General features: G+C 40.6%; 2 protein-coding genes across 16 annotated transcripts in view; both read left to right on the top strand.

Annotated features, from left to right (window-relative positions):
- Positions 1 to 22,986, top strand: part of BLTP1 (bridge-like lipid transfer protein family member 1) — an 86,069-nt gene extending 63,083 nt beyond the window's left edge. For 3 of the 10 annotated variants that reach the window (XM_064711607.1, XM_064711608.1, XM_064711605.1), the window contains 33 exons: positions 609 to 706; positions 807 to 992; positions 1,687 to 1,855; positions 2,338 to 2,549; positions 3,159 to 3,357; positions 3,954 to 4,013; positions 4,865 to 5,091; positions 5,977 to 6,107; positions 6,956 to 7,079; positions 7,237 to 7,346; positions 8,028 to 8,118; positions 8,631 to 8,693; positions 10,203 to 10,447; positions 11,350 to 11,565; positions 11,693 to 11,873; positions 12,725 to 12,917; positions 14,804 to 14,965; positions 15,068 to 15,207; positions 15,378 to 15,579; positions 15,739 to 15,942; positions 16,058 to 16,237; positions 16,650 to 16,787; positions 17,243 to 17,503; positions 17,921 to 18,071; positions 18,346 to 18,503; positions 18,606 to 18,798; positions 18,995 to 19,212; positions 19,399 to 19,650; positions 20,181 to 20,384; positions 20,611 to 20,805; positions 21,228 to 21,362; positions 21,784 to 21,949; positions 22,285 to 22,986. In XM_064711607.1, the coding sequence (XP_064567677.1) occupies positions 609 to 706; positions 807 to 992; positions 1,687 to 1,855; positions 2,338 to 2,549; positions 3,159 to 3,357; positions 3,954 to 4,013; positions 4,865 to 5,091; positions 5,977 to 6,107; positions 6,956 to 7,079; positions 7,237 to 7,346; positions 8,028 to 8,118; positions 8,631 to 8,693; positions 10,203 to 10,447; positions 11,350 to 11,565; positions 11,693 to 11,873; positions 12,725 to 12,917; positions 14,804 to 14,965; positions 15,068 to 15,207; positions 15,378 to 15,579; positions 15,739 to 15,942; positions 16,058 to 16,237; positions 16,650 to 16,787; positions 17,243 to 17,503; positions 17,921 to 18,071; positions 18,346 to 18,503; positions 18,606 to 18,798; positions 18,995 to 19,212; positions 19,399 to 19,650; positions 20,181 to 20,384; positions 20,611 to 20,805; positions 21,228 to 21,362; positions 21,784 to 21,949; positions 22,285 to 22,501 (5,681 nt within the window). In that variant the 3' untranslated portion in view covers positions 22,502 to 22,986. Of the gene's footprint in view, positions 1 to 608; positions 707 to 806; positions 993 to 1,686; positions 1,856 to 2,337; positions 2,550 to 3,158; positions 3,358 to 3,953; positions 4,014 to 4,864; positions 5,092 to 5,570; positions 5,772 to 5,976; positions 6,108 to 6,955; positions 7,080 to 7,236; positions 7,347 to 8,027; positions 8,119 to 8,630; positions 8,694 to 10,202; positions 10,448 to 11,349; positions 11,566 to 11,692; positions 11,874 to 12,724; positions 12,918 to 14,803; positions 14,966 to 15,067; positions 15,208 to 15,377; positions 15,580 to 15,738; positions 15,943 to 16,057; positions 16,238 to 16,649; positions 16,788 to 17,242; positions 17,504 to 17,920; positions 18,072 to 18,345; positions 18,504 to 18,605; positions 18,799 to 18,994; positions 19,213 to 19,398; positions 19,651 to 20,180; positions 20,385 to 20,610; positions 20,806 to 21,227; positions 21,363 to 21,783; positions 21,950 to 22,284 lie in introns of all 10 variants that reach the window. The other 7 variants (XM_064711615.1, XM_064711612.1, XM_064711611.1 and 4 more) reach the window with 7 other exon arrangements.
- An 85-nt stretch (positions 22,987 to 23,071) lies between these two features.
- ADAD1 (adenosine deaminase domain containing 1) overlaps positions 23,072 to 26,792 on the top strand; it is a 32,185-nt gene continuing 28,464 nt past the window's right edge. For 2 of the 6 annotated variants that reach the window (XR_010439955.1, XM_064711616.1), the window contains exons 1-5: positions 23,072 to 23,594; positions 23,920 to 24,114; positions 24,982 to 25,155; positions 25,560 to 25,727; positions 26,260 to 26,322. Coding sequence is in view for 2 of the 6 variants with exons in the window: in XM_064711616.1 (XP_064567686.1) it covers positions 23,967 to 24,114; positions 24,982 to 25,155; positions 25,560 to 25,727; positions 26,260 to 26,322 (553 nt within the window). In the remaining 4 variants the exon portion in view is untranslated. Of the gene's footprint in view, positions 23,698 to 23,919; positions 24,115 to 24,981; positions 25,156 to 25,559; positions 25,728 to 26,259; positions 26,323 to 26,792 lie in introns of all 6 variants that reach the window. The other 4 variants (XR_010439957.1, XM_064711617.1, XR_010439956.1 and 1 more) reach the window with 3 other exon arrangements.

Here is a 26,792-nt window from a genome sequence, read left to right as displayed (position 1 = left end):
TCATTAGATCAGTTGGCATATTTGGAGAGAAATAATGGCTTAGCCTTTTCCAGCAGCAAGCCCTTCCTATAAACTAAGTTGGAATGTAGATAAATATCAAGGAGAATTAAAACCAGGATTGCTTCTTAGGGGTACATAACTTGGAATGAAATGTGCCAGAATGAGCAAGTAAACCCAAAAATAAAATAATTGCAGAATACTCTTTCCTCTCATGGAAAAATACTGATATCATTTCAATTCCTCATTTTCATGGGATTTGCATAGTATTTGGTCAAGTGTTAAACTTGTGTTGTCAGATAACTAGGAGATACACTGGTGCAGGGGACAAAAACCATCCTTTTTGAAAAGCAGGTGTTAATCCTTTCAGACTTTGAGACTTGCTATGGAAAATTTCCCAGGAGGGAGGAACATGCCTCTGTTCCTTCATTCTTAGTGGAGAGATATTAATTGTATGATCTGCACTCATGTCTCCAGTCATCACTTGTTTTTGTAAATCCTCAACTGGACACTGTTTAAAATGAGCATTAATTTATGGTCACTTTTTTATGTGTTGGTTTTAAAATGTTTTCTTTGACAAAACTGTGATTGTGCATTTTTAATGTGTACAGGAGGGGAGCAGCCAATACCTCTTTGGAATGAACACGATGGCACAACAGATGGAGATAAACCAAAAATTCTTCTTTACTCCTTGAGCCTGCAGTTCAAGGTAATCTTACAACGACAAAACAGCGCTTGGGTTCTGTTTTCCTTTCTCATCATGCCTCTGAGCCAGATGCTCATGGCTTTGTACCTTCCTTTTCCATCAGGGAATTCAGGTGACAGCAACAACTCCCTCGATGCGTGCTGTGAGGTTTGAAACGGGCTTGATAGAACTCGAGCTCTCCAACAGGCTGCAAACCAAAGCAATGCCTGGAAGCAGCAGCTACCTCAAACTGTTTGGAAAGTGCCAGGTGGATTTGAATCTGGCTCTGGGACAGATTGTTAAACATCAGGTTAGTGCTCAGAATCTTTACATGTAATGTTCTTCATGTGTGATTAAAAAATTGCACAACCAAGCTAAAAGGTTGTTGCACAGTGCTGGTTTTTATCTTGTTTTTTTCCTCTATTAATAATATCTTAGAACTTGTTAGCCCTTTAGAACAGTAATAGCCTTTCTGCTGAGTTAAACTCAAAACTTTTGTTGATATTAATATAATTTTTTACAATATTGGAATGAAATAATAAGATCAGAGGAGATCCAAACTTTGCTAGACCTACATTTTGACCTAGTTTGTCTGTCTTGGTTTGACAGTTGTACCTCTTGTACTCTTAAACCTGCTGTTACCTGGAATCGCTTGTTCTAGGATATGAAAGTGTTTTGTGATGCCTAGAAAGAAACAGACAAAGAGAAATCTTAAGACTTGTAAATCAACTGTCACAATAGAGAATCTGGATCTATAAATAGCTACATTAGTTAACAATTTATGATAAATAAGGAAAATAATGCTGTGATCAGACCTTAATTCAAGAATACTGAAGCTCATCAAAGGAGCTTTGGCTAGAGAGGAACAGGAAAGGACACAACTTGTTTTAATTTTATATTCTGTCAAATGCAGTAATTTGGGGTTTTCTTCTTCCCCCTCCCCATCCCTGAACTCTTCCCTGCTGCAAACCCCTCCCTCTTGCCATTTTTTGTAATGTTTTAAGGTTTATGAAGAAGCTGGCTCAGACTTCCATCAAGTTGCCTATTTCAAGACAAGAATTGGATTAAGAAATGCTCTCAGAGAAGAAATCAGTGGCTCATCAGACAGGGAGGCTGTGCTCATTACTCTGAACAGACCCATTGTTTTTGCCCAGCCTGTGGCCTTTGACAGAGGTACTGTAGAGACAATTGCTGCAAGTTTGTGTTCATACTGAGGGAGATATTTTTTTTTTTCTCAAAAGGTTTGATTATTCAAGATTCTTTGTATTTCATGTTAAGTAGCTGAGAAATTTGGGAGATGTCCCCCATGCCAACAGATTGATAAATCTGTCATCACACATCAAAAATTCCACATGTTGAGATGATTAGATGGTTTGGAGCAAGTTGCTGTTGTAAATCCTCACAGATGAATAATGCTGAGAACAGCAGGACTTTCTGTATTTCAGTGGATTAGCTTTGGTAAATGATCAAGTTTGTCCATCTTGTCCTTTGAAGCATGACCTGATTGCTGCACCCTGAACCTGTGTGTGTCCATTGTTACACATCCTCTCACTTAAAGTAATGGAGGAGCTGTAAAAAAGGATTACAAAAAGAATTTATACATTATTTTTTTAAGGTGTTGATTTCAATTAAGCATTTTTGGTTTCCTCATTAAGCTGTGCTGTTCTGGCTGAACTACAAGGCAGCATATGACAACTGGAATGAACAGAGAATGGCTTTGCATAAAGATATTCACATGGCCACAAAAGAAGTGGTGGATATGCTGCCTGGAATCCAGCAAACCTCTGCACAGGCTTTTGGCACTCTGTTCCTTCAGCTGACTGTCAATGATTTAGGAATTTGCCTGCCCATCACAAACACACCCCAGGTAAGCAAAAGCATGATTATTGCAAGTCTGTTAAAACAGCCATTTGTGTGTGGTGTACATATACAAGAACCAGGTGATATAAGCTTCAAAAAAGGTCTAGTTTATAAAAGGAAATATAAATTAAAATGAAACATAATTATAGTTGTGCATATTCAGAGCTAGAAATTTATCAATCTGTACATTTACATCAAAATAAACACAAAAAAAAATCACATAAAAATTAAAGGTACTTTTTGTCATTGTTCAGTCAAGTCAGGTGTCATTTTTCTTGGAGAAAAGAATTGATCCTTGGCTTGTCTTCTCTGGTCATGGGCCATATGGATTATATATATAGCCCTTGATCAAACCTAGATTTCTGTTCCTTTTCCAGATGAGCTTGACTCCCACTGCTCAAATAAATGTATAATGTAGGTGTTGAATTTAGGAATCAGCAATGCAAGGCATTGTATGGGCAGAGGTGATGCTTTTGGAACTCTCTGCAGAGAAGGAAAAATCCAAGGAGATATGAGCAGGGGTCAGTTAATAGGGAAAGATAAATGGCATTTAGGAAATGTAATCACTTTGGCATTGCACTGACCAGTAAGTTCTCCCTGTGATTTTCTTTTCCAGTCCAACCACTCTGCAGATCTTGACACTGGCTCTGCTTTAGTCCTGACTATTGAAAGCACACTCATCACTGCCTGCTCCTCAGAGTCTTTGGTTAGCAAAGGTCATTTTAAAAACTTCTGCATCCGCTTTGCTGATGGCTTTGAGACAAGTTGGGATGACTGGAAACCAGAAATAAGAGGAGATCTAGTCATGAATGCATGTAAGTGCAGGTGATTTCATACTGGACAAGAGTATTTCAGATAGAAATCCACTTTTGCCTTTGCCATTGACTTGAAGAACAGCTGAGCTTTCCCAGTAAACCTAAAGAAAAGACTTGGGCCTTTTGAAAGCAAAATAATATAGATCCAAAAGGTTATATTCCTTTTTTGTTGCTTTCCTTTATTAATATGAACTTTACCACTTTATATATAATTTTAGTAAGTTAAGTTTTGCCTGAGACATATTGTAAGAGTTGAATGCATTGCTTTTATACAATTACATAAGATCCCAGTAAGATTTTAATAGTCTAATGTAGAATATTTTTATATAATGTGAAAATTCCTACATTTTTATGGGTTTTTAAGTTGATTCAATGCATATGTGTATTATACATGATACATATTTAGAGTTTTGTATGTTAGCAAGTAAGTTCACTTTACTAAATAAGAAAAGTCCTTCAATGAGAAATAAAACTAGAACTCTTGTCATTCTTTAATTATGGCAGGCAGGAGAATGAGGGCGGGATTGGGAAGGGCTGCTCTAAAGCAGCTTTTCCTGGCTGCCTAGCCAGTGACTGGCTGTGTATGCTTCATGTAGGTGTTGTGCCAGATGGTACCTATGAAGTGTGTTCCAGGACAACAGGCCAAGCTGCAGCAGGTAATGTGCTTGTTTTAATTAATCAAGTCCTCCATAAGAACAGCATTCATAGAATATAAAATTTAAGTCCTTTAACTGTGTTTTAATTTACTTGGTTGGAGAAGAGTCAGCAATAGTTGCCATAACAGTCAGCATTGCTTCCTGTCCTAGGGATTGCTCAATCTTCCTCATGCTGAGGCTTTGCACCCTAAGCTGCCATCCCTCTCTTTCCCAGAAAAGGCTTCTCTTTTTCCCAAATTCCCTCTCAGCCCAGTCTAAGTAGTCTGGACCTTCTCCAGAGCATTCAGAAATAGCTGTCAGTCTCTGTATTAGCCATACTTCCACATAGGAAGAAAACCAATATCCTGTGTTGTCATGCTTAGAGCGAAGTCTGTATTTTGATGCTGCAAAGTGGCACTCAGAAAAATCCTGGGCAGACAGGATATTCACTAGGCACAGAACACATATGACATCTTCCAGCATCATTGTTCAAGACTTGAATAAAAATAGGTCAGCATTTGTACATGCAGAAAGACATGCTTTATGTTTCTTGCTGTTAGAAATTCTGTTTTGGAGTAGTGTACTTGCCTGCATTTGTATGAGCTGAAGCTTGAGATGCTCTTTACTTGCTTGGAAGAGAATGTATTTTCATTAGGTCTGCCTGTGTTGTATCACTTGTTTAAGAAATACTGTGAAGTATTTTCATTAAGCATTTCAGTTATGGAACGTGTTTTCCTCAGAATAGACAGAAAAGATAGTTTTTCAGTTACAAAGAACTGTCTTGGCTAATGGGTACACAATTCACTATGGGAGATTTTTTAAAACAGGAAAAACTGTTTAAACTGGTTTGTTTGGTTTTTTTTTTACCACAGAAAGTAGTAGTGCTGGAACCTGGACGCTGAATGTGTTGTGGAAGATGTGTGGTATTGATGTCCACATGGATCCAAACATTGGGAAAAGACTGAATGCTTTGGGCAACACCCTCACAACATTGACAGGAGAGGAAGATATTGATGACATTGCTGACCTCAACTCTGTGAACATAGCTGACCTTTCAGATGAGGATGAAGTTGACACCATGTCTCCCACTATCCATGCAGTAAGTGATTCCACCAAAATAAGTTCTACTAATTGGAAAAAGTCTTCTGTCAAATGGAAAGGTCTTAATCTTGAGTCCAGCACGTGAGTCTTTATAGCTCATGCAAGTCTTGTTAAATCAGAAACGTTTGTGTGTGTGTGTTTTCTAACTCCATCTTTCAAAGGCAACAAATTGCAGATCATATTTCTACTGCTGTTATGTGGAAATAACGATCTGGATTTGAGAACATGGAGGGGACACAGTACCTAACCTCAGATAGCTGAACTGTAAAAGCTGTGGCTTTCTTCTAGGTTTTCTTCACAGGAGAGTAAGTAACTAACATGAAAAAAATTCATAAAAACCTACTTCTACTCAGCATGCTGTTGACCTTGCTTTTTGGTTTTCTGCAAAACCATTTTAAAAGCTGTTCCTTCATGTCTCTAGCCGGCTGACTGAGGAAACATTTTCCCAGCACACTAATGCTCCTGTTTGTTGTTCAGCAATCAGGTGGAGGTTCCTTGGGTGGAGAGGCACGCAAGCTCACATTTGGGCAGCGGATTGTAAATCACCTGCTGGGTTTGAGCCCCCCAAGGCAGCGATACTCTGTTCCTGTAGAATATCTCTGGGGCTCAGCGAAGCGGGAGCTGCTCCAGCCTAGCAGAGCACATTTGAAAGCAGGCAGATCCTGCTCATGGGGACATGTATGTAGTAGTTACAGTGTGTCTAACTGAATGATGGGCTTTGGATCACTGGAAAAAATCCAATCAGCTGCCTGTTCACATGAGTTGATTCTTTTGCATGCACTAGTCCAAATTTGAAGGTGTGAAATTCACTTTGCCTGTTGTTCACAATGTTCTGATGGCCAGTTTTTCATGAGGACATGAATGAAATCTTCATTTTAAACAGGAGATCGTTGATCACCGGCGGCAGGGAGCTTCCAGTATCCAAACTGGAGAACAGCGAGGAAGGAAATTTATGAAGCGTTTGGTTGATATTAGAGAGCTCAATGAGCAAGCAAAAGTCATTGATGACCTGAAGTAAGTGGGGTTTGCTTTATGTCTGTATCATACATCTTGTGGCACTCTTAGGGTTAAGTGCAAGTTGTTGCCTCTATTTGAAAAGAAAAGGACTCCAAAAGCAAAGGCTGCATGTGCAAGTGCTCTCTCAAATCTCTCGGGTTGTTCCACAAGTGTCAGATTAGTCTGTGTTTTTCTGACTCTGCATTTTAATGACTGATTTATAATCCTTTTCCTATTGATTCAAAATCAGACTTCTATCTTGATATATTATCGTGCTGATTACTTTGGGAAAATATATTACTTTGAAACTGTAATAAGCTTAGGAAGAAGAGGAAAATTATTTAAATATAAACTTGTTTTTCGTGTCTTGCACATGATGTTTTCAAGATGAAACTTGAAAACTTTCTTATACTGTACTTGAGAAAACCCTTAAGAAAAACTTATATTAGATTTCACTAATGTCACCTGACCTTTTGTGTATTTTATTAATAGTGTTTTCTGACTTTGGACTTGTTTGGGCTTTCCTCCCCCTTTTCCCCAAGACAGACTTACTATAAATGGATCTGTCTGTGATGGGAGTACAGAGGTTGGTAGTTACATGTTAAATAATGAAAAGGGATACATGTTTTACTGTTTATACTTAAAATGGGATTGCTGTCACCATTCAGTGGGAATTTTTTTCTGAAATTAGGAATTTAGGTTAAATGCTCGTTTTCATAATTCTGTGGCTGTGTTTGGCACTGGTCCTAAGTATTGGGAAAAAAGAGAAAATGGGTTAGTTCCTGGGGAAAGCATTCTTACAACAAGAGTTTTGAAATTGTGGAAATAATACCTTGTAAGGTAACTCAACCATGCTTTACCTCCAGGAAATTAGGTGCAAGTGAAGGGACCATAAACCAAGAAATTCAGCGCTATCAGCAGCTGGAGTCGGTGGCTGTCAACGACATCCGCAGGGACGTCCGCAAAAAGCTCCGGAGATCCAGCATGAGGGTGAGCAGGAGGAGGCTCCTTGGAGAATACTGTAACACTTGTGTCCCAAAAACCCTTTGACTTTGCTGGCACTCCCACGTGCAGTAGCATTTTAGCTTGCCAGAGTTTTTTCCCCTGTGTTCTCAGTAGTTGTGTTTCCGTATTGTTTCTGGTGTAGGCTGCCTCCTTGAAAGACAAGTGGGGTCTGAGCTACAAACCCAGCTACAGCCGCTCAAAGAGCATTTCAGCATCAGGGAGGCCCCCTCTGAAGAGAATGGACAGAGCAAGGTGAGCCTCTGGGAATCTGGGATATTTGTGATAGCCACAGCAGCACATGGGACAGGGGAGAAGTTGGACTTGGGCCTCAAGCGTCCTTTTACCACAGGCAGCAGCTTTGTGGTGGAACTGGCTAGAAAGAGGTCATTTTGCAAGGCAGGCATGTTCTAAAAAGCTTTTCTCATTTTTCTGAAACCACTGAGAAGATTCCACTGCTAGAACAACTTAGGGTTTTCTACAGAATCCTGATTTCAAAACATGTATATAAGGAAAAATAGCATACTGTAATAATCTTGTTTTCTACACCTGATTTGCAATCGCCTGCCTTTTAAAAGGGCTCTTGTAATGAGAAGAAGAAAGGGAGATGCTTTTTTCTGTGTAAATAATTGTCCCATGTGGCAGATTACAAATGGCTTATTTTTCTGTAATTTCTGCATGTTGGCTTTAGGATTGAAAAGCTTGCACAGAGACATCAGCAGAGATAGAGTGCTGGCCAAGTCATGTCCAGCTTCCTTCTCTTTTCTTCTCCCCCTCCTTCCTTTTCATGTACCCAAGTGCTTCAATTATGATTTTATCTCTTCTTCCCTAAAAGAATGCTACATGTGACCTTGTACTTGTGTAGTTCAATGTTTGCATGACCCTAAATCCTGCAGTACAACTCAAAAAGCTGTTTTGGTTTTGTTTTGCTTGCAGCTCTCGACTGGGAGACAGTGAAGACCTCCCAGATATCCGTGTGGATGCTGCATCCCCTGGGCCAAGAGTAACCTTCAACATACAAGATTCTGTAAGAATTACTTTATATGCCATATAATTATATTTCCTCTGCCATTTGGTCACCAGTTCATGAGATCATTACATCCAGGCAAGCCTGAATTGTGTCTGCTTTGCCTCAAATTACAGATTTGTTTTTGAAAAACAGACTTATTTTCTTAGAAGACAGATGTATTTTGGTTTCTTGGCGCAGAAATTGACTCATGAGAGAAAAATATTTTAAAATGGCTTGATTTGTTTCTTAGGCTCACACAGTAGTCCTTTTTTTGGAATTTTTGTCAGAGGTGTGCAAAAAATCACCTAGGTTTTTTGGTGTTTGAATATATTTAGAGTTTTGGAAATTGGTATTAGTTTGCTGTAGCTGTACAGGTATATCCTTAGTATTTGAAATGGATTGTTGAATTGGCTTGGGGTTGTTTTTTGTTTTTTTTTTGTATGTTTTCTCACATTTAAAATGTTTATTTTGCATGATTGAGATTATTGTAATTATTTTAATTTGTATATTTTTTTTTCATTTCTATTAAGTTGAATCAAACAGCTTTGGGGATTGCACAACAATCCAGCTGTCCAGGGGAAGGGTATTTTCAGGTATTTCTGAGCAGAAACAAGTATTCTTTGCCAGAGAACTAATTTATCTCATAGGGAGCTGCTTTTCAATATTTCATCTCTTTTGCACTGAGCTAAACAGAATGTATATCGAGCTTGAAAATATTTAAATACATAAACTAAGTAGAGGAACATGTTTTATGGGTGATGCACCCTTATGTAGACTTAAAACTTCTTCTAAAATGAATTACTGACTTTTTGCTTAAAGACTGAGCAAGGCTGATGTAAAGTGACCCAAGTCTAGCATTGAAATGTGCTTTGGAGGCTGATTTTAGTGTGTGCCTTCACATGTCACATTGTGTTCCAATGTGATGGCAATCAACACTGGTACAAAATAATTACCAGGTGGGAGGACTTCTTCTCACACTCTTAATTTCTGTTTAAATTTTTATATTTAGTGTGGAATAAGACATTTTCCAATAATAGCAAGTAGGGAATGTTCCAAAACTTAATATCCTGAGGAGAAGTTGAGTTTTTTAACCGCTTCCAAAACCATCTTTTGAGAAAATAGTAGTTTTTTTTAAAGAATTAGTCAAGCAAATCCAAAACTCATAACAAATCAGGAAAGGCAAAACTAAACAAGCAAACAAAAAAACCAAACAGAAGAGACAGTAATGTACTTTTTCTCTTTTCTAACTCTCCTTAATGCTCCCAGGAAATAAATGCCTATTTCTGAGAGAATGGTGGAAATGGCACCTGGGAATGTGCTTTGCACATTTAAATATGTTCACATTTCAAAGCTACCCTGCCTGTTGTTGTTATGTAAAAGCCCAGTTAGCTTAGGTTTTGCTGGCATACCAAAAAGCTGTTAATCACCTGGAGGTACCAAATGTTGAATATTTTTTTAAAATGTGTTTTGCTGACATCATGCCAGTTGTTCATCAGAGCTGTAATTTGAGTATGCAGACAACAGCTGTGTAGCTCTACAGTGATACTGCATAGGAAGTGCTGGTGTTTAACACTTGTAGATGCTTTTCCCAGGCATTTTAAGAATTGAATGTTGGACAATGGCTTGTGGCATGATTTCTGTGAGAAGCAGGAGGCTCCTGGAGGGCATTCAGTTCCATGCTCAGGCTGGGATGCCCAGGGTGCTGCTGTACATTCTGTCTAGTGCCCTGCGTGCCCTCACTAACGCTTCCTGCAAGTCATGGGCACTTGGGCTGCCTTCTGTCCTTTGCTTTCAAAACCGTTCTTAAATTTAAATGAAATGTTTCCTTTCCTTCTAAATTGGTAAGAGCATGACGAATCTTTGTCTACCAGGCTGAGCTCAATCACTAGGCAATGGCAAAGGTCTTGCCACCAAGCTTTCATTCCCTTCTTTTTCATAATCCTCCTGCAATTCCTTTACCTGCTCTCTCTGTGTTATGAGGAACTCAGAAGTGAGAGTTTCTCATAGCAGGCCTGCTTCTTTATTTCCAGATCTATCTACTGCATTCTCGGTGGAAATCCAATCTGTGGAAATTTACTATCTTTTTGTCTTTTCACAATCAGTTTCCAGAGGAGACAGAAATGGACCTTTTGTCCGTAACTATTGATGGTCCCTCCCATTACTCATCTGCTAGTGAAGGCTCATGCTCGGTATTTGGTTCACCCAAAACTCCAGCTGTCTTCTCACCCGGCATTCCCTTCCAGCCTGAAGAAGGACGCCGGGATGACAGCTTATCCTCCAGCAGCGAAGACTCAGACAAGGACGATGACCATGAAAGGGAGAGGACCTATTTCTATAGGAAACCACCGTAAGTAACAGTCCTGAGGAACCACACAGAAATGAAGAAGATAACTAAATATGCTTTCAGTGTTCTCAAACTTGAAATATTGAATTTCAAGCTACGAATTCTGTTGCTAATGTAGTGAATACACTCAGATGTGGGTGTGGAAGGCAGGTGAGGTTATGTTCACTAGAGGTGACTGTGTGGGAAGGAGTGATCCTGATTGGAAAAGGAGGTAACTGTTACAAATTCCAACTCTTGGAACAGAATAAAAAAACTTGGAAAGTTGTCGAAGGAATGAGGCCTTTGTCGGGGATGAGCCATTTGTCGGTGAGGGGAGACTCAGACACTCAATATGAGTGATAAGCAAATTCCATTTATTGAAGAGAGCATCAGACACTTATACAGCGAGTAAAAAGCTTATGAATATTCTGTAAGCCAAGCAATTTATTGGTTAAACTATACCATCAACTCTTCCTCATTCCTTAGGGGTTACATCTCTCTTTTCTCATGTCTCTTTCACTGTTTGTTATCCTACCACAGCTAGGCCCAAGGACACGCTATCTAGCAGGTGCAGGACTTGGAATTAGCCACGGTTTTGTACTTTTCCAGTCTCTAGCAGCTAAATTCCCAACAGAAAGTGAGGCTTTTGACCACAGAACAGGGTGTAGTTCCACAAACTGAATGTGTAAATGTGGCTACTTACAAATATGAAATCGATTGTGTGTGCATATTTTTGTTCCTTTTTTGATTGAGAGTTTAAGAAAAGCTTCGTTTTTTTTCTGCTACTATTGCTGCATATCAGCTAAGGCCTTTCCCCAAAATATTCTCATAAGATCCTACAAAGTGGGAGTAGTTTGGGAAAGCCTTGTAGCCCCTGCTGAGGGGAATATCCTGCTGATACGTGCCCCCCACCTGTGCCTGTGCAGGAGCACCTCTCGCAAGAAAGCCACGGGCTTTGCTGCTGTGCACCAGCTGTTCACCGAGCGCTGGCCAACAACCCCCACCAACAGGAGCGTCACTGGCACCACCACGGAGAGAAACATTGACTTTGAGCTTGATATCAGGGTGGAAATTGATTGTGGGAAGTGTGTGCTGCATCCCACGATGCTCCAGCAAGAGCACGATGACATCAGTTTGCGAAGGTAAGAAATGTGTGCAGTAGTTTATTATCAGCAATTAATTATCACTGCTTAATAACAGCACCATAAGTTGTTCTGGCCCAATGTGGCACAGGAAATTACTTTAATAACATGAGGGTATTTGTTTCAGGAGCTATGATCGGAGTTCCAGGAGTTTGGATCAAGAGTCTCCTTCAAAAAAGAAGAAATTTCAGACTAATTATGCATCTACTACTCACTTGCTTGCTGGCAAGAAAGTGCCATCATCTCTACAGACAAAATCCAGTGATGTGGAAACAACAGTGTTTTATATTCCTGGGGTGGATGTAAAGGTAAAATGAAGGGATAACTCAGCAGGGAGGCAGTGACAATGTTTTCTTTCCAACAGAGTCCAACTGTACATTTCCTTGGTTTTTAATCCTTGTGTCTATATCCTAGCATGAACAGGTCTCAACAAAAATGTCCTTGTATTTTGTGATTTGAAATCCTAATGGAGTAAGAACAGGGAAAAATCTGTCGCTGCTGAACAAAAACTTGATATAATTCTGTTGAGGCAATGCCATGAATCAAATGCTCCTCACTTGATACAGCTTGGCTTTTCTAGTATTGCAGTGTGGAAGAACCATGTATTCCATGCTGTGCTCTGGGATAACAGTTATACCTCAGGTCCTCCCTGCTGCTTCTAGTCAAATTCAGGAGTGACTAAACATTCTCTACAACTTTTGTTATGTTCTGTGTTCTCAGTAGTAGTCTACTGTGCACATGGAGGAGGTGTGAACTCCTGGGTTCAGAGGTATTTTGGGTTTTTTTGTGCCGGTTTCTGTATTCCTGTGTTCAGTAGTGGAACAGCTCCACCACACAAAGACATAGTTGTGCATAGGTGGCACAGGGTGCATGTCATGTAACAGAGAGAGAAACAAGCTTTAGTGTTCCTAAATCATGAATTTCCGTTGTTTCTCTGTGTTTTGTTGAATTTTTTAATAGTTTATTAATTTATCTATTTTTTTACTAAGTTTTCAGTTCTTTTTGTGTATAGGATGTGAATTGGAATGTAATGTATATTACAATGATATTTCTGTAAAAATGAGAAGAAATAAATTTTGGAGGGAAGGAGTGGCACCAAATGGCTGTACAGCAGTTGAATTCTTTGTGTGAAGTAACTTGATCTTGCTTTGCTTTCCAGCTGCACTACAACTCCAAGACTCTAAAGACTGAATCTCCAAACACTTCTCGAGGATCCTCTTTGCCACGCACCCTTTCCAAAGAGTCCAAGCTGTATGGTATGAAAGATACTGCCACATCTCCTCCTCTCTCTAGCACTATCCACAGCAAGACTAACACCTTACTTCCTCCCCAACCCCCACCCATCCCATCAGGTACTTATGGACAAATTTCTGAACCTTTCATGGATATTTTTTTCCCTTGGTGTAATCTACTGCCTTTAGATCTGGCTGCACCTTACCTGGAGCACTGTGTTTATCCAGGTTTGACTTTAGCTGCAGAAACCTGACCCCAGAAGCAAAAATGCAGTTCATGAAGCTGCATTTTCAGACATTGTTTGCCAAAGCAGTCTCAGTAATATTTTTGTCATAGTCACCATATCCCAGTGTTGGGCTGTCACTGCCTTCTCCCAGTTTTCATTTAACCAAAGAATGTTGGAAAGCAGTGTAAATATCTGTAAATGTCTCACCCACTGAAGGCCTCTAAATAGCCATGATTTGGAATAACATGAGTTCTAATACAGGCTTTGTTGTGTCTCCAATGATTCCTGTTCTCAAGCAGGAGGCTGTTGTTACCTCCTGTTGGATCCAGAGGCATGTAGATTGCACCTCCAATTTCTGAGACATTCACTCTTCTCTCCTTGGCATTGAAATGCTGCTTTAAACACAAAGCCAAAATTTTGCCAGAGCTTGATCACCAAGCACAATTAATAACTGGAAGTTGTGCTTGAGGATTTTACCTTATAAATCACCAGAGATGCTGGGAGAGAAGAGTGAAATGGGAATACTTTCCTCAGTTCTCCATGCTGTTGAACCATTAGCTCTTACTCCTTTAGGTGGCCATCCTCTTTGATTACCAGATGTTGCATAGTGGTTTATGCTACTTCACTTTTGTTCTCTACTCTGCCTTTCTAATCTTTGCCTTTGAATTTTTACCACATGATGTCCAGATCCTGAGTCTTGCTGGTTAAATGTCTGTAAGCTCTGCATTTGGTGTGGAAATTGCACTTGTATGATAATATATATGCCCCCCCCAAGACTGCAGATTGGCTTGTAATTGCTTTATTTCTTTATGCATTTTATTTCTATAAGTATTTATTAGTCTTGAATGGTTTTGAAAAACGCCTATTGTTGTTTATACTACTTTTTTATAATAGTACTCTTCCTCTGGAATGGAGACAACTTGTTGTATTGTCTTTGGTTTCCAGTAAGAGTAAGATAGGACCATGTTGTCAGAGACATGAGACAGAATAATTTGCACAGAATGGGAAGTCAGTGTTTTCTCTTTTTTTAACAAATGAAAGGATTTTAATCTCTGTTTTAGTAGTTAATTTCTATATTTGTCTTGGAGAATTTTAAATCTATGACTCTATTGATGTATATTCATTCTAATAGCTGTATAACATAGAGACAGCAAGTGAGCTGGTACTTATATCTTCTCTGCATATTAATATTTTGATGAGCATGGATTCAAGATTCCTCTTCCACAAATTTACAAGAGAGTAACCTTTTTATTTGTTTGTCCTCTGGCTAATTCCAAGCTTTCAAAAATTATGGTTTAGAATCTTTAGTCATTCTTTGCATAAATATAGTAGGACTTGCCATTTGCAGTTTTAATTTTTTGATGTATTTTTCTCTATTTAAACTGATATTCTTTCCAGACTTGTTGATTTAATTTTCCTAATACCACTTTCATTTCCAGTCGGCTGTGGTTACTTTGCACTGGGTATTTGGAGAAGAACTGTCTGTGTTTGCTTTCAGTGCTATTTTCTAAAAAGTGAGGTGGTGACAATGACAACAGAGTGCTTGGTTGAGAACATGAGCAATGGAATTACTACAATTAAGCCTTACAGACTAATGGTTATTTCTGCAAAGAGAAAACTTAATGGCTTCATTTCTTCTAGCAGACCTGGTCTAGATCTCTTCAGATGATAGAGAAAATAAGAGGGCACAGCTTGATAAGTTATGAAGTGCCTTCTAATGTTTATCAGTTACTGCTCAGTGCTATTACCTTAGGCAAACGTATCTCCTCAATGTTGCAGCCAAAGGGAAAGGAAGCGGTGGAGTGAAAACTGCTAAACTCTACGCATGGGTTGCACTCCAGTCCCTGCCAGAGGAGATGGTGATCAGCCCCTGCCTCCTGGACTTCCTGGAGAAAGCCCTTGAAACCATTCCCATCACACCCATTGAAAGGAATTACACAGGTCAGTTGCATAGCTGTATTCTGGCACTCTGTGCTTTTTTGGTGTTGAGCTGTTTTCCCCTTCAAATTCCACTTTCTAATGAGTTTTTGTACTTGTTAAAAGCTGTGAGTTCCCAGGATGAAGACATGGGACAGTTTGATTTACAAGATCCCTTGGAAGAGTCCACAACATCCTTGGTGTCATCCTCAACATCAGCATACTCCTCCTTCCCTGTAGATGTGGTGGTTTATGTACGAGTCCAGGTGAGGGTTTAACTCAACATTCAGGGGGGTAACTTGCTTTAGTCACTGTCATTTAAACAAGCCATGGTTCTAAATTTAATTTTTAAGGAATAAAAGCTCTTGAAGAAAACTTCATAAAGAAAAAAGTCAAGTGTCCCTTCTGAATGCTTTATTTTCTTTCTGCCTGCTAGCCCTCTCAAATCAAGTTCAGCTGCTTGCCAGTATCCAGAGTTGAGTGTATGCTGAAGTTGCCTTCCCTGGATCTTGTTTTCTCTTCCAACCGAGGAGAACTGGAAACTTTAGGCACAACATACCCATCAGAAAGTGTGTCCATTGGTGGCAGTACTCCACAGAGTGGCTCCAAGAATTCAGCTGGTAAATCTGGAGCACCAGGTAATACGTGTGTGACTGCTGACTGATTCAGAATATTTAAGCTATATTGCTGATAAAGGGCATAATTTGAAGTGTATTTGGTCTGTTTAATACTGCTGTTACCATTAAGCATTATTTCATGTTTGACAATGCTTTAAAAATCTGATTTTTTGCCCCCAGGTTCATCCCCTGGCCTCGGCAGCCCTCTGGGCAGGACGAGGCACAGCAGCAGTCAGTCAGATCTGACGACTTCCAGCAGCAGCTCTTCAGGCCTGAGCTTTACTGCCTGCATGTCTGACTTCTCCCTTTATGTGTTCCACCCCTATGGAGCTGGGAAACAAAAATCAGCTGTGACTGTGCTGACCCCAGGATCGGGAGCCTTGGGTACGGAATGAGGTTTTGTTTGCTTTGATGAGCGTGATTCAAGTGTGGCACAGGTTTCTGAACTGCGGATTTGAAGGGATCACACAGGATGAAACTCTTTCCTTCCTGCTTGTAGGGAATGTGGATGAGGAGCCCACTTCGGTCACTGGCCGCAAGGACTCCCTGAGCATCAACCTGGAGTTTGTCAAAGTCAGCCTGTCACGCATCAGGCGTTCAGGAGGCTCCTCCTTTTTTGAGAGTCAGTCTGTGAGCAAAGCTACCAGCAAAATAGACACCACTTTGATCAACATATCTGGTAAATGCTTTTTTCATTTTAATCCCAGCTAATTACAGAACTGCTGTTCCATTGATGGACTTTACTCTTGGAAGATCTGTGTGCTTATTTTCTGTCCCTGCTCATGGGATCCTGACTTACTGGGGAAATAGCAGGATGGTTGTGAGTAATTTGCCATTAAAATCCTCCCATTGAGGAGTCTGAGGCACATCCAACACAAGCAGGACTCAACATAATCTGTATTCTTGGGTTCTACTGTGTCTTTATGAAATGCATTTTTATCTAATGGCTGGATTGAAGAAATAGCAACACCTTAGGAAAACTGTTTTTTCATGACAGCAGAGACAACACTATTAGGTGAAGGAGAATATGACTTGGTTATCAAAACCTGTTATTACTGGGTATTTACAACTGTGTGCATGTGCTTTTTCAGCTGTCTGTGACATAGGATCTGCTTCTTTCAAGTATGACATGCGCCGCCTCAGCGAGATCCTGGCCTTTCCCAGGGCTTGGTACAGGAGAAGCATTGCTAGAAGGCTCTTCCTGGGTGATCAGACAATAAATCTGCCAGGTAGGAGACTGCTACTTATCACAAAAAAAATTTGTTACTCAAAGAGAGGAGGAGTTTTATAAGCATTTATTACCTGTGTCATATTAAATCATTGGATACATGTAAATGTATTATGATTTATTCCATATGCAGTCACTCAGAGATGTCTTGTAGGAAATCCTAGACAGAAGAAGTGATAAAGTAATAATTTAAAGAGCATATTCCAAGGCCAGGTACGATGGGGCCCTGAGCAACCCAGTCTAATAAACCCTGCCCGTGGCAGGGTTGGAACCAGATATTTAAGGCCCTTCTCAAACCATTCTGTAGTTCTATGATATATTAAAAAAAGAGTAGAAAACTTTGAGTTATGTTAAATGAAATACATTTATTTCTTAGTACTTCTTAGTGTACGTGAGGATATGGTTAGACACAAATGAAATGATTTTTCTGTATTTCCTGTGCTGCATTTTCTCCAGTAGCATCAGGCCCTGGCACACCAGATTCAATTGAAGGCGTGAGCCAGCACCTTTCTCCTGAATCCTCGAGAAAAGCATACTGCAGGACATGGGAGCAGCCCTGCCAGTCTGCTTCCTTCACTCACATGGCACAGTCCCCCAATGTTTTCAGTGAGCACAGTGCCAGCAGCACTATGTCACCCGGGACAGCATCTCACAGCCTCAAGTCTCCAGCTGTCACAAGATCCAGGAGCGTGTCTGACTCTTCAGTGCCTCAGAGAGGTGAGTAGATAATGACTTGTATCATTGTTTTTTTTCAAGTATTTCCAGCAGTTTTATGAAAGAAGTATGCCATTACTGCTTTGAAAATATTCTTTTCCACAATGTCTGGCACTGGAGAGTCAATAGTTAGAGAAGGTAAAAATGTCTAAAATGGGTGAATGGAAGTTGTTAGCATATTTTCCATGAAATTTCCCTATCTATGAGTCAATTTCTGTGATAGCTAAAGCAATGCATATTGCAAATCCTCTAGTTCTCACTTATCTTTTCTCATGGTTTTGTGATCTTTATAAATATTGTGCTTGTCAGTCCTTTTGTAATATTCAAAATGGATATATTCTGCCAGTTTTTCCTAGTATGTGGAATATTTTCCTATATGGGGAATAACTTACATTTTTGTCTTGTTTTTTTTCTGTTTAGATACTCTCTCAAAAACATCAACTCCATTTAATAAGTCAAATAAAGCAGGCAGCCAGCAAGGAACACCATGGGAAACACTGGTTGTGTTTGCTATGAACCTAAAACAATTAAATGTTCAAATGAATATGAGCAATGTAATGGGCAATACTACGTAAGTATAAAATATGATGGAGTTTTAACACTTGGTGGTGTTTTGAGGGCAAAAAAGCAATATTTTCCTCACAGACTGTTTACAGTCTGTTGATTTTTAGCTTGAAAATCCTACCCTTTGCTGTTTTGGACTGAGAATTCCCTCTTGAATACTGTAGTTGCTTAATCCTGAAGTCACATATGCCTAAGCCCCACCTTATTTACTGCTTTCCAGTAGATTCAGTTTCTCTCTTGGCAGCCTGGCAAGTTGTTGTCTATTTTGACCTCTGTTGTAGGTGGACCACCAGTGGTTTGAAAAGTCAGGGCCGTCTGTCTGTGGGCAGCAGCAGAGATCGGGAGATCAGCATGTCTGTGGGCTTGGGAAGGTCCCAGCTGGACTCCAGAGGAGGGGTTGTTGGAGGTACCATAGATGTTAACACCTTGGAGATGGTGGGTAAGTTGGAAAGTGCTCCAGTCAATAAAGGTGATATCACTGGAAAAAGTGATTTTCATCTCTTTAATTCTGTGTTTCTCTATTGCTTTGGTTCTATTTCAGCTCATATTTCTGAGCACCCAAACCAGCAGCCCAATCATAAAATTGAAATTACTATGGGTTCTACTGAAGCACGTGTTGACTACATGGGATCCAGTATCCTCATGGGAATCTTCAGTAATGCTGATCTTAAACTGCAGGATGAATGGAAGATTAATCTGTATAATAATCTGGATTCGAGCATGACTGATAAAAGGTGATGATATTTCCTGTGCTTAAAATGTATGATGTTTGATAATGTCAAATGTCTTCTGTCCAATACTGCTAACCAGAAATGTGTTTGCTAGAATGCAAAGGGTTCATTGTTTGGTTTTGGTTGTGGGTTTTTTTATTGTCAGTAGGGAATTGACAGTAAAAAAACTGTTAATTTTCTTGCTATTTTTAATATCTAGTGAGATATTTGTCCATGGGGACTTGAAATGGGATATCTTCCAAGTGATGATTTCGAGGTCAACTACACCAGACCTGATCAAAATAGGAATGAAGCTCCAGGAGTTCTTCACGCAGCAGTTTGATACAAGCAAGCGAGCTCTGTCCACGTGGGGACCTGTTCCTTATCTCCCTCCCAAGACAGTGGCAAACAACTTGGAGAGAACCTCACACGAGCAATGTAAGTGCTACCAAAAAATGATTCCCAATGAAAATGTTTTAATTGCACAAGTTACCTAGGAGACAGTGTCAGGGAAAAACAGAAAGTATCACTCGCAATTCCTGGGAATTTTTCCTAAAAATAGAAATATGCCAGCAGCTTTTTCTGCATCTTGCCTGAGGTTTGTTGTTCACGTTTGCTCTGCAGTGTTGGATGCAGCCCATCATCGCCACTGGCCAGGAGTTCTGAAAGTGGTATCTGGGTGCCACATATCCCTGTTCCAGATGCCACTGCCAGAAGATGGCATGCAGTTTGGAGGATCCATGAGCCTGCATGGGAACCATATGACCCTGGCTTGTTTTCATGGACCTAATTTCCGCTCAAAATCGTGGGCCTTATTTCACCTGGAAGAACCCAATATTGCATTTTGGACAGAAGCTCAGAAAGTTTTGGAAGATGGTAATTTAAACTATTTACTCATTCCTCTAAATTTCTTTAAATGGGTTTTTAATGATGTATTATTACATGAGAATAAATCAAAAATTGATTTTCTTTGTCTGAATGAAGAATATTTCCCAAAAATATACCATTTATCTAAAAATAATCTGTTCCCTCCACACCTTTACCACAATTTTGCCTTATGTGTGGAATAAAGTACATTTTCAAGTGTACTGGGTATGTCCCTGATAACGAGCCTACCGAGTGGATTCGCTCGGTTTGTGTAGTCTTTCCCAGCTGTATGATGAATTTTGGTGATCGTATTGCTTATATTAGTCTTAATATTGTGAAGTTTTATTGTTTGTAGATACTGAGAATTTGATTTCTCTCTTGTTTTTAAGCTTTATACCAGCATTTATACCACTGGCACGTTAATTATTCATATTAAATACCTGTAGGAGAATGAGAGAAAATTCCCCTACCCTCACTAAGCTGCTTTTACTTTTTTTTTTTTCCTCTCCCATACCACGTTGCCCACACCTCCAATGCAGGCACCAGTGAGCACTCCACGTACATTGTTCAAACCCTGGACTTTCACTTGGGCCACAACACCATGGTGACCAAGCCCTGTGGCGCCCTGGAGAGCCCTATGGCCACCATCACCAAGATAACGCGGCGGCGCCACGAAAATCCCCCGCACGGAGTCGCCAGCGTCAAGGAGTGGTTCAATTACGTGACAGCCACGAGGAATGAAGGTTAGAGTCAGCTTCACTCAGCCTGGGGATGGATCTGCTTGCACAGGGAGCTGTTGGAAAGCTGCTGCGTCCCAAGTGTACAAACAACAAGTTTGATGGACCTTTTCTAGACACGCTTTTGGGAGAATAAAAATCTTCTCAATAATCATACAGCAGCAGTTTTACAAGTGACTTCTCTTAACTTTTTTGCCTTGTCCTGATTTAACATCTCCCATTGTTCCTGTAGAGTTGAACCTGCTGCGGAATGTTGATGCCAACAATCCAGAGAGCAGCACAACAGTGAAGAGCTCGAGCTTGTTAAGTGGCTTCAGGGGTGGCTCCAGTTACAACCATGAAACTGAAACCATCTTTGCATTGCCAAGGATGCAGCTGGATTTTAAATCTATTCATGTTCAAGAGCCCCAAGAGCCTTCATTACAAGGTACAGTAAAACATAATTTGGTTTTTCTTGGTGAAAAAGTATTTCTTGCAAATTAGGAGTTAAAGACAAAGGCAGTGGGCTGATAAGAGGTTTAATGAGAATTGCTGCAGATCTGCAAGAAAAAATAACATTTTGTAGTAAAATGTAGAGGCAATTCTTTTAAGAGAGTGAAGATCTAGTGCAGAGACAGGTTGCTGTAGAAAACAACTAAGAAATGAATATGAACATTTCAGCTACACTGGCTGTTTTCATAGGCTTGGTTTCCTTATATTTATTAAAATGTTAACTGTGGTCCTTCCTCTCAAAAGTTGCTGATTCAATGAAAATATTATTTTCAAATGATTTGCCTTCCAATTCTATGTACTTTTAGACTTACTGTATGTACTTGTAAGTGTACTGATGCTATTTTTATCTGGCTGTAGATACAAGTGTTAAACCAAAGGTGGAATGCAGTGTGGTAACTGAATTTACAGACCACATCTGTGTGACCATGGATGCTGAACTGATCATGTTTCTGCATGACTTGGTGTCTGCTTATCTAAAAGAAAAAGAAAAAGGTGAGTTGTTGTTGAGGAAGTAACACTTGTCTAGAGCAAATACTCTTAAGTCTCCTATTTTTAGTTTAGTTATTTTTAGTTAAATACCATCTTTCTTTTCATAAGATGTATAGGCAGATGAAAACTTTCAGAAAGCTTTATTCTTGCTATTACAATCCTTTCATCTGTGGGGTCCTTTTAAGACATGCATTTTTCTGATTTCAGAATTATGTACTTTTCTGCCTTTTTAATGTTCAGTTGCAGCATTCAAATCTGGCATGGTCATTCTTAAGCAATATGTGGCCTTCTGCAGAAAATCTGGAAACATGAGGTGGTCCTCTTCTTGTTGAGACTTGTGCTTTTGTTTTATTTAAACTGTACAAAAAGAATCCAAGTGAGCTGCTCATGTCTGACTGGTGTTTTTCCTCTCTCCCCCTTGCAGCAATTTTTCCTCCTCGCATTCTGGCTGCTCGTCCAGGGCAGAAGAATTCTGTTGGTGTCCTTGAGGACAGCTCCACTGATAAAGAGGCAGAGGAAAGCATTACCTACACTACAGTTGACTGGAGGGAGTTTATGTGCAATACTTGGCATTTGGAACCCACGCTCAGGTAACAAGCAGCTTTAGTAGCTGCAGTCTCTTTGGCTGTGCATTAACTTCTGGGTTAGATTTTATGCACATTAAAGGCATTGTTGGAGGCGCTTCTGATTTAGGATACAGTGAACTTTAAACTCATCAATTTCAGGTTTTTCACCTCTTCCTTTGAGAGGATGTTCCATTGATCATCTTGAGCTTATGTGTCTAAATCAAGTTTGAAACCATGCCTGTTAGATTTAAGTTGGCCATGAGTAACACTGGGGAAAATTGATTTTTTTTTCTGTATATACAAATGCCTGTTTGCTATATTTATATATTTGAGACTGAGTCTATTTATTGCTTTTCTAGATTAATATCCTGGACTGGGAGAAAAATTGATCCTGTTGGTGTTGACTACATCCTCCAAAAGCTGGGCTTTCACCATGCAAGGACTACTATCCCTAAGTGGCTGCAGCGTGGTGTTATGGATCCTTTGGACAAAGTTTTGTCAGTCCTTATAAAGAAACTTGGTACTGCACTACAAGATGAAAAGGAGAAGAAAGGAAAAGACAAAGAAGAATATTAAAAGTACAATGTGACAACCCTAACTCCATTTGATTTTATCAAAGTGTTTTATTATATTTTAAGAACTTAAATATGGTTTAAAGAGAAACCTAACAGCTTTTTGCTACTCTATTTAAAACTTACATTGTGAGTAACTGTTTACTGTGGTACTTGATACCATTCTGTATTTGAAGTTATTGCATGATCATGATGATGACCAATGTATATTCTGTGAAGGAATAGCTGGAACACTGTAAATCTGCTCCTCAGCGTCCATTTTATGATGTGCAATATGATCCTGCATCTTTACAATACTTGCAGATTAACTGTGAATTTTCTTAAAATTTTACTTGCCATAACACAAACCCCTCGTTGATGTGACCAGTAATTGATTTGTCAATGTAGACTGGTGTAAATTATATATATATATAACTTATGAAACTGTGATTGCCTTAGTGCTAAAAATCATGAAGTTTATTACACTTGTAATAAAATTTAACTACTGTACAGGACCTTTTTTTTTTGCATCGATCAAGGAAGCTGAACAACGAGAAGAGTGTTTTAAGTGTAACTCTGCAGACTGTGATTGAAGCGAGGTCAAGCCCAGGAGCCGGGAGCTCGGCAAGCAGCCGGAAGGCGGGAAGCGCCGCCCCCACCCAGCAGCGCGGACGCGGCGCTTTCGCCGGGATCGGGGAAGCGGCTGCTCCCGCTCCCTCACGGCTCTGGCGGCTTCGGGTGCCCCCCTTGCCCGGCGGGAGCGGCCCGGGAAGGTGAAGCAGGCGGCTGGGAAGCGCTACTGAAGCCGAGGCGGCAGCACAGGGGCAAAGCTTAGGGGCGCCCTCGCTCCCTCAGCTCCTCCCTCAGCTGCAGCGGCGGCCTCGCGCCTCGGCCGCGCCCCTCACAAAGGGCGGGAAGGGCCGAGAGGGGCCGGCCCCGGCTCCGAGGGACCGGCGGGCTGAGGGGGGAGCGCTGCTCGGCTCTCGGAGGCCATCGCCTCAGGGCAGCCGGCACTTCCTCGGCTCCTCCAGCTTCGTGAACCCTTAGGGGCGCTCCGCCTGTCCGCGGGTGTGAGCGCTGAGGAACCCTCCACAGCAGGACCAGGGCAGCAGGTGCAGGTACCAAACCCTTTAACTGCAGCGCTAGCTTGGCCTGGAAGCTTGAGAGGGATCAGCTTTGCTGCTTTAGTTCGCCTCACTCCCTCAGGAGAGTTGTTCTGAGGTGTGTCCTTCGAGGGGCAGGGCCGCCTTAGGCGGGAGGGGAGGTGGTGTAACAAAAGGAGAACTGGCCGCCGTGTGGGGAAGGACACCGGGTCTGGGTTCTACCCCAGCTCTGGGCGAGTTGTTCTTGCTGTTCCTATGAAATAGCTTGACCAGGAGAACTGCTGGGTTGTTTGCAGGTTGTTTTTGCTGCTGACAGCATTAGTGAGTTAAGTTTCCTTAGGTCGGTCGGAAATTGCGAGCAGCACTGGCTGCTTTGAGGGTGCGGCAATGTTCGCCTTCGACCCCGCACCTGAGAAGATTTTGCTCCCCGAGGTTCTCAGACAGCCAGTTTCAAAGGATCTCTCCGAGCCAGTGATTGCAAGGCTGAATCCTCCACCTTGTATGATTTCATCACCAGGGGTGATGAAAAATCCAGGTATAGTTTGCAGTTTATACACCGGGATTGGCTGTTAATGCTGTTGAAAGTAACTTTGCTTTTTCTTATCGCTGTGTTTTCTTACATGACTGCTTTGGCATCTCCTTAAACTTGTCCCTCCTCTTCTAAAGCCTTTTTGTGCTGGAAGTTTTTTAGACATTTGTTGTGGGGTGGCCTGTGTAGTCTGCAGCATTACCTGTTTATAAAGTTCAAGTTAACTGTAGAGTAACAAAATATAGAATACGTTCTGCTGCATGAATTTTATAAATAACATTGTGAAAGGGTTTAACTGCAGTTTGAGATGTCCCAGGGTGTATTTTGAATTGCTTTGAGTAGTTGTGTTGCAGTAAAGGCACTGTTAAGACTCATAAAAGTGAGGATTTCTTGTTGGCTGGGAAGTGGTTGTGCTTGGGTCTATCACACCCCTGAAGCTGATTGTTGCATCCATCCAGTGGTTGCTGAAACTTCTGTCGTGTCTCAGAACAAGGAGTCCTTCTGCTGCCCAGCTTTGTGTGGAAGAAACACTGGCTCCACTGTTTGCTATCTGCCATCAGCAACTTGGATTTGATTGTTGATTTGCAAGAGAGGGGAGGGGGATATATGTTGTATTTTGTTGTAGTATATATCTCTGTCTATATTCAGGGATTATGGGATTTACTACAGTAAAAGGTTTGATGCTTGTAAAAGAGAACGCACACACTGCTTTGGAATTGCTCTTGTTCCTAATGTAGGGTTCAGTACAAAGCAGTAATGCTCCTCAGTAAATTTTGGTTTGCTTTTTTAAGAAGCATCTGAAAAGCTTTTGTTGTTTTGGTTGTTGTTAGCAGATTTTCAGAGAGTGTGTTCAGTTCTCTCCTTAATTTTAAGGACATTTTCTTTCTGAAGGAGCTGACACCACCACATTTTCAGCCTTTCCCTCGCAGAATGACCTGGATTTGATTAAAAGATACAAACAGGGAGTAATAAACTCAGTGTCTGCCTTGCATCTGTTTGCCAAAACACACCACCTGCAGCTTGCATTGAAGGAAACCAGCGTGGCAGGTAAACACTTGTGCTACCAAATCAAGTGGTGTTTGGGTGTCCTTGAGGGTATCGGAGTTGATTGGGCGGTGCTGATACAGCCGAACCTTGTTACTGTTGGTGGCGCTGCCCCCGCGTGTGTTGGGTTTTGGCTGCGCTGTCCTTGCCTCCACAGCTGTGTGTCCTTATGAGGTGCTGCAGAAATCGATCAGGTCAATTTGCTTTCATTGTGGCTGCTAACAGAACTTTGTGAAGTGAAAGGTGCCAGAATTTTTGGGGAGGTTATGGGTGAGGGTTTTCCTTTGCCAAAATTGTCTTTTTGTCTTGTATTTCTTCTAGGAATTAATATAAGGACATAAAGGTGTGGATGAAGTGCCTTAAAATAGTTTCACTGCTTGTGTTCTCTTTTCTGTTCTCCTTTTAAGGCGACGTCATAAGGCCTTACTTTGCCTTTTGTGCTGTGATAAATGGTGTTTGCTACAAGACTGGGCTGGGAAGGAACAAGAAGGAATCTAAATTAAATGCAGCTAAACTGGCTCTTGCTGAGCTACTCAACCTGGAGAATACAGGGGCAAAGTCTTTTGAAGATTCAGGTAAATATTGCAGCAACACCTAATTAGAACTTGAAATGCTTGGCTTAACAGCAGCCTATGCCAAACATTTATGATTTTATTAAATGCTGCAGTATTGGTCTCTGCCAGGTTTTTTGAATCCTTAGGGCAAATCTGTAGTTTGATTCTGAAACCGGTTTTTATTTTTGTCATTTGTGTATTGAGAGTTGCATCAGCTGATGCCAGGAACACTGAAGGAATTAATTCGTTGCTGTTGCACTTGATTTGCTACTCACTAGGTGCAGCAACAAGAAGTACATCTCAAGTGGGTTTGAATTTTTATGATTAAAAGGCTTCCCCACTGAGATACTGCTTTCAACAGAGTTCACTTGCCATAATGTTTTGTCTTACCTTGAATTTTGCTGTCTGAATCATTCTAAGCTTACAGGGACTTAAAAGTCAGAAGAGCAAGTTCATAGAGAATTAGAAAGTTTGACTTGCTGCAAGTAATATGAGATTCATGTTTAGAAATTAGGCATGTCCATCCCACTTGAAAATATTCTTAAATTCTTAGCTTTTTCCTGTGTTCCTGCTGAGCCTCGACCTCCAGGAAACTCTGCTTGTGTTTCAAGAACTGGTAAGGAATAGTCTTGCTTTTCCTCTCTTGATTCAAATTGCTCAGCAAATAGTTTCTTTTTAAAAATTATTCATCTTTTAATAAACTTAGTGCTTCTCTATGTTGTTAGTATTGTTTTAAACATATTTGAAGGCTGTAAGAACTCATATTACTAGGTCAATTCTACAATACGACACACCTTCAGTAAACGGCTTGAATTTCTGTCACCAGTCCAGGTGATAGAAATAGCAGCAATATTCTCTGTCCTTACTTGAGCTAGTGTGCAGTAGGTGATCCACCTTGGGCTATATCTGTTGTTACTGTAATGGATGATAAAAACATCAAGTATTTGGGTGTTCTTGAGATTTTTTTATTCCTGGGGATCTTAAGAATCCCAGGTGGTGTGGTTGTGCTTATACCATGTGTTCAGGGACACATTTGGCAAATTGCTCGTGTCTGTTATTTCTGGTACCTGTAAATTTATGTCTTGA

This window comes from Zonotrichia leucophrys, chromosome 4, assembly GCF_028769735.1.
Source record: "Zonotrichia leucophrys gambelii isolate GWCS_2022_RI chromosome 4, RI_Zleu_2.0, whole genome shotgun sequence".
Taxonomy (NCBI): Eukaryota; Metazoa; Chordata; class Aves; order Passeriformes; family Passerellidae; genus Zonotrichia; species Zonotrichia leucophrys.
This window is presented reverse-complemented; position numbering and strand designations above follow the sequence as displayed.